At 43.2% G+C, this 7500-nt stretch overlaps 1 protein-coding gene across 1 annotated transcript in view; it reads right to left on the bottom strand.

Moving 5' to 3' along the window:
- plxnd1 (plexin D1) overlaps nucleotides 1–7500 on the bottom strand; it is a 142422-nt gene that overhangs the window by 35816 nt on the left and 99106 nt on the right. The window contains 1 exon segment of the mRNA XM_056240447.1: nucleotides 3208–3364. Within this exon segment, the coding sequence (XP_056096422.1) occupies nucleotides 3208–3364 (157 nt within the window).

Raw genomic sequence — 7500 nt, 5'->3', positions numbered from 1 at the left:
GTGATCAGAGATAACGAGTGGATGATCAGAGATAACGAGTGGATGATCAGAGATAACGAGTGGGTGATCAGAGATAACGAGTGTGTGATCAGAGATAACGAGTGGATGATCAGAGATAACGAGTGGATGATCAGAGATAACGAGTGGGTGATCAGAGATAACGAGTGGATGATCAGAGATAACGAGTGTGTGATCAGAGATAACGAGTGGATGATCAGAGATAACGAGTGGATGATCAGAGATAACGAGTGGATGATCAGAGATAACGAGTGGGTGATCAGAGATAACGAGTGTGTGATCAGAGATAACGAGTGGATGATCAGAGATAACGAGTGGATGATCAGAGATAACGAGTGGATGATCAGAGATAACGAGTGGATGATCAGAGATAACGAGTGTGTGATCAGAGATAACGAGTGGATGATCAGAGATAACGAGTGTGTGATCAGAGATAACGAGTGTGTGATCAGAGATAACGAGTGGGTGATCAGAGATAACGAGTGGATGATCAGAGATAACGAGTGGATGATCAGAGATAACGAGTGGATGATCAGAGATAACGAGTGGATGATCAGAGATAACGAGTGTGTGATCAGAGATAACGAGTGGATGATCAGAGATAACGAGTGGATGATCAGAGATAACGAGTGAATGATCAGAGATAACGAGTGGATGATCAGAGATAACGAGTGTGTGATCAGAGATAACGAGTGGATGATCAGAGATAACGAGTGGATGATCAGAGATAACGAGTGGGTGATCAGAGATAACGAGTGTGTGATCAGAGATAACGAGTGGATGATCAGAGATAACGAGTGGATGATCAGAGATAACGAGTGGATGATCAGAGATAACGAGTGGGTGATCAGAGATAACGAGTGTGTGATCAGAGATAACGAGTGGATGATCAGAGATAACGAGTGGATGATCAGAGATAACGAGTGGGTGATCAGAGATAACGAGTGTGTGATCAGAGATAACGAGTGGATGATCAGAGATAACGAGTGGATGATCAGAGATAACGAGTGGATGATCAGAGATAACGAGTGGATGATCAGAGATAACGAGTGTGTGATCAGAGATAACGAGTGGATGATCAGAGATAACGAGTGGATGATCAGAGATAACGAGTGTGTGATCAGAGATAACGAGTGGATGATCAGAGATAACGAGTGGATGATCAGAGATAACGAGTGAATGATCAGAGATAACGAGTGGATGATCAGAGATAACGAGTGTGTGATCAGAGATAACGAGTGGATGATCAGAGATAACGAGTGGATGATCAGAGATAACGAGTGGGTGATCAGAGATAACGAGTGTGTGATCAGAGATAACGAGTGGATGATCAGAGATAACGAGTGGATGATCAGAGATAACGAGTGTGTGATCAGAGATAACGAGTGTGTGATCAGAGATAACGAGTGTGTGATCAGAGATAACGAGTGGATGATCAGAGATAACGAGTGGGTGATCAGAGATAACGAGTGGATGATCAGAGATAACGAGTGTGTGATCAGAGATAACGAGTGTGTGATCAGAGATAACGAGTGTGTGATCAGAGTGTGTGATCAGAGATAACGAGTGTGTGATCAGAGATAACGAGTGTGTGATCAGAGATAACGAGTGGATGATCAGAGATAACGAGTGGATGATCAGAGATAACGAGTGGGTGATCAGAGATAACGAGTGGATGATCAGAGATAACGAGTGTGTGATCAGAGATAACGAGTGTGTGATCAGAGATAACGAGTGTGTGATCAGAGTGTGTGATCAGAGATAACGAGTGTGTGATCAGAGATAACGAGTGGATGATCAGAGATAACGAGTGTGTGATCAGAGATAACGAGTGGATGATCAGAGATAACGAGTGGATGATCAGAGATAACGAGTGTGTGATCAGAGATAACGAGTGGATGATCAGAGATAACGAGTGTGTGATCAGAGATAATGAGTGTGTGATCAGAGATAACGAGTGGATGATCAGAGATAACGAGTGTGTGATCAGAGATAACGAGTGGATGATCAGAGATAACGAGTGTGTGATCAGAGATAACGAGTGGATGATCAGAGATAACGAGTGGATGATCAGTGATTAACGAGTGGATGATCAGAGATAACGAGTGGATGATCAGAGATAACGAGTGTGTGATCAGAGATAACGAGTGGATGATCAGAGATAACGAGTGTGTGATCAGAGATAACGAGTGGATGATCAGAGATAACGAGTGGATGATCAGAGATAACGAGTGGATGATCAGAGATAACGAGTGGATGATCAGAGCTAACGAGTGGATGATCAGAGATAACGAGTGGATGATCAGAGATAACGAGTGTGTGATCAGAGATAACGAGTGTGTGATCAGAGATAACGAGTGTGTGATCAGAGATAACGAGTGGATGATCAGTGATTAACGAGTGTGTGATCAGAGATAACGAGTGTGTGATCAGAGATAACGAGTGTGTGATCAGAGATAACGAGTGTGTGATCAGAGATAACGAGTGTGTGATCAGAGATAACGAGTGTGTGATCAGAGATAACGAGTGTTTGATCAGAGATAACGAGTGGATGATCAGAGATAACGAGTGTGTGATCAGAGATAACGAGTGTGTGATCAGAGATAACGAGTGTGTGATCAGAGATAACGAGTGTGTGATCAGAGATAACGAGTGGATGATCAGAGATAACGAGTGGGTGATCAGAGATAACGAGTGTGTGATCAGAGATAACGAGTGGATGATCAGAGATAACGAGTGTGTGATCAGAGATAACGAGTGTGTGATCAGAGATAACGAGTGGATGATCAGAGATAACGAGTGTGTGATCAGAGATAACGAGTGGATGATCAGAGATAACGAGTGGATGATCAGAGATAACGAGTGGATGATCAGAGATAACGAGTGGATGATCAGAGATAACGAGTGGATGATCAGAGATAACGAGTGTGTGATCAGAGATAACGAGTGTGTGATCAGAGATAACGAGTGTGTGATCAGAGATAACGAGTGGATGATCAGAGATAACGAGTGTGTGATCAGAGATAACGAGTGGATGATCAGAGATAACGAGTGTGTGATCAGAGATAACGAGTGGATGATCAGAGATAACGAGTGGATGATCAGAGATAACGAGTGGATGATCAGAGATAACGAGTGGATGATCAGAGATAACGAGTGGATGATCAGAGATAACGAGCCGTTATTCACCCAGCTCCACGTCCTCCTCTCGGGGCCACTGGGAGAAGGGCAGGTTCTTGTAGAAGGCCTCCAGGATCTTGTCCTTCACCTGACCCATGGTGTCGGTGTTCATCACGCGCACGCTGGCCGAGTCCATGCCGAAGCCTTGGAACGACACGCTGATGTTCTGCAGCGGAGACCAGAGGTCAGAGGTCAGAGGTCAGAGGTCACATCACAACCTTCTCAGCACTTCAGTAATGCTAACAGAAGGTCAGCTGCTCAGTTACACACAATCACACAGTTACACACAATCACACACAGTCACACACAATCACACAGTTACACACAGTCACACACAGTTACACACAATCACACACAGTCACACACAGTTACACACAGTCACACACAGTTACACACAGTCACACACAGTCACACACAGTTACACACAATCACACAGTTACACACAGTCACACACAGTTACAAACAATCACACACAGTCACACACAGTTACACACAGTCACACACAGTTACACACAGTCACACACAGTTACAAACAATCACACACAGTCACACACAGTTACACACAGTCACACACAGTTACACACAGTCACACACAGTCACACACAGTCACACACAATCACACAGTTCCACACAGTCACACACAGTTACACACAATCACACACAGTCACACACAGTTACACACAGTCACACACAGTTACACACAGTCACACACAGTCACACACAGTTACACACAATCACACACAATCACACAGTTACACAGTCACACACAGTTACACACAATCACACACAGTCACACACAGTCACACACAGTCACACACAGTTACACACAATCACACACAGTCACACACAGTTACACACAGTTACACACAATCACACACAGTCACACACAGTCACACACAATTACACACAATCACACACAGTTACACACAATCACACAGTCACACACAGTTACACACAATCACACACAGTCACACACAGTTACACACAATCACACACAGTCACACACAGTCACACACAGTCACACACAGTTACACACAATCACACACAGTCACACACAGTTACACACAGTTACACACAATCACACACAGTCACACACAGTCACACACAATCACACAGTTACACACAGTAACACACAATCACACACAGTCACACACAGTTACACACAATCACACAGTCACACACAGTTACACACAATCACACAGTCACACACAGTTACACACAATCACACACAGTCACACACAGTTACACACAATCACACACAATCACACACAGTTACACACAGTCACACACAATCACACACAGTCACACACAGTCACACACAGTTACACACAGTCACACACAGTTACACACAGTCACACACAGTCACACACAGTCACACACATTCACACACAATCACACACAGTCCCACACAGTTACACACAGTTACACACAATCACACACAGTCACACACAGTTACACACAGTTACACACAGTCACACACACAGTTACACACAGTCACACAGTCACACACAGTCACACACAATCACACACAGTCACACACAGTTACACACAGTCACACAGTTACACACAATCACACACAGTCACACACAGTTACACACAATCACACAGTTACACACAATCACACAGTCACACACAGTTACACACAATCACACACAGTCACACACAGTTACACACAATCACACACAGTCACACACAGTCACACACAGTCACACACAGTTACACACAATCACACACAGTCACACACAGTTACACACAGTTACACACAATCACACACAGTCACACACAGTCACACACAATCACACAGTTACACACAGTAACACACAATCACACACAGTCACACACAGTTACACACAATCACACAGTCACACACAGTTACACACAATCACACAGTCACACACAGTTACACACAATCACACACAGTCACACACAGTTACACACAATCACACACAATCACACACAGTTACACACAGTCACACACAATCACACACAGTCACACACAGTCACACACAGTTACACACAGTCACACACAGTTACACACAGTCACACACAGTCACACACAGTCACACACAATCACACACAATCACACACAGTCCCACACAGTTACACACAGTTACACACAATCACACACAGTCACACACAGTTACACACAGTTACACACAGTCACACACACAGTTACACACAGTCACACAGTCACACACAGTCACACACAATCACACACAGTCACACACAGTTACACACAGTCACACAGTTACACACAATCACACACAGTCACACACAGTTACACACAATCACACAGTTACACACAATCACACACAGTCACACACAGTTACACACAATCACACAGTCACACACAGTCACACACAATCACACACAGTCACACACAGTCACACACAGTTACACACAATCACACAGTCACACACAGTTACACACAGTTACACACAATCACACACAGTCACACACAATCACACAGTTACACACAATCACACACAGTCACACACAGTTACACACAATCACACACAGTCACACACAGTCACACACAGTTACACACAATCACACAGTCACACACAGTCACACACAGTTACACAAAATCACACACAGTCACACACAATCACACAGTTACACACAATCACACAGTCACACATAATCACACACATGTCACACACAGTTACACACAATCACACACAGTCACACACAGTCACACACAGTTACACACAATCACACAGTCACACACAATCACACACAGTCACACACAATCACACAGTCACACACAGTTACACACAGTTACACACAATCACACACAGTCACACACAGTCACACACAGTTACACACAATCACACAGTCACACACAGTCACACAGTCACACACAATCACACAGTTACACACAATCACACACAGTCACACACAGTTACACACAATGACACACACGGTCACACACAGTTACACACAATCACACACAGTCACACACAGTTACACACAATCACACAGTTACACACAATCACACAGTTACACACAATCACACAGTTACACACAATCACACAGTTACACACAATCACACACAGTCACACACAGTTACACACACACACACACACACACACACACACACACACACACACACACACTTATCGCTGCATAATTGATCAGATTGGCTCTATAATATGCAGAAGCAGAAAACAGGAATAAAGCGAGTATTTGCTTTATTGGCCAAACCTCAGATAATGGCACATCTCGTGAAAACATTATAACATTTTTAATTGTGAAGCCTTGCCAACAGAATGAAAGCCTGTTAACATCATCATTTTACAGTTAAAAGGCCCTGGGATTAAACATGGCAGTTTAATGGGTTTTAATGGGCCGTGTTTGTCCTGAAGGTCCTGAGAGGAACTATTCTGTGTTTCTAGTGCAAGAGAGAGTTATTAAAGCGAATGGGGGAGAAATAGTAAAATTCCAATAAAAATACACACCTGTGCCAAAATGTATGCAGTTGGCATTAACACAGGCAAAATGATAAAAAAAAATTAAAAAAGAGAAACAGAATAAGGCAATAATGTCCACAAGGATGCACAAGGGTTAATAATGTTCTCAAAGCGTTAGCACAAAAAAATTGTTATACATCTTTCATGGAGTGTTTATTTCTGAAATGTTTCTACTAGTGCTGGGCAACGATTAATCGCATCCAAAATAAAAGTTTGTGTTTACATAATACATGTGTGTGTTCTGTGTATAACTATTTTGTATATATAAATACACATATGCACGTGTATATATATATATTTAAGAAATATTTGCATGTATATACTGTATACATATATATATATACACTCATCGGCCACTTTATTAGGTACCCCATGCTAGTAACGGGTTGGACCCCCTTTTGCCTTCAGAACTGCCTCAATTCTTCGTGGCATAGATTCAACAAGGTGCTGGAAGCATTCCTCAGGGAGTTTGGTCCATATTGACATGATGGCATCACACAGTTGCCGCAGATTTGTCGGCTGCACATCCATGATGCGAATCTCCCGTTCCACCACATCCCAAAGATGCTCTATTGGGTTGAGATCTGGTGACTGTGGAGGCCATTTTAGTACAGTGAACTCATTGTCATGTTCAAGAAACCAATTTGAAATGATTAGAGCTTTGTGACATGGTGGAAGTAGCCATCAGAGGATGGGTACATGGTGGCCATAAAGGGATGGACATGGTCAGAAACAATGCTCAGGTAGGCCGTGGCATTTAAACGATGCCCAATTAAGGGGCATCTAAGGGGCCTAAAGTGTGCCAGGAAAACATCCCCCACACCATTAC

The sequence above is a fragment of the Rhinichthys klamathensis genome, unplaced genomic scaffold (assembly GCF_029890125.1).
Source record: "Rhinichthys klamathensis goyatoka isolate OS25496 unplaced genomic scaffold, OSU_Roscu_1.1 h1tg000599l_1, whole genome shotgun sequence".
Taxonomy (NCBI): domain Eukaryota; kingdom Metazoa; phylum Chordata; class Actinopteri; order Cypriniformes; family Leuciscidae; genus Rhinichthys; species Rhinichthys klamathensis.
The sequence above is the reverse complement of the archived record's forward strand: the minus strand, read 5'-3'. Positions and strand labels throughout refer to the sequence as shown.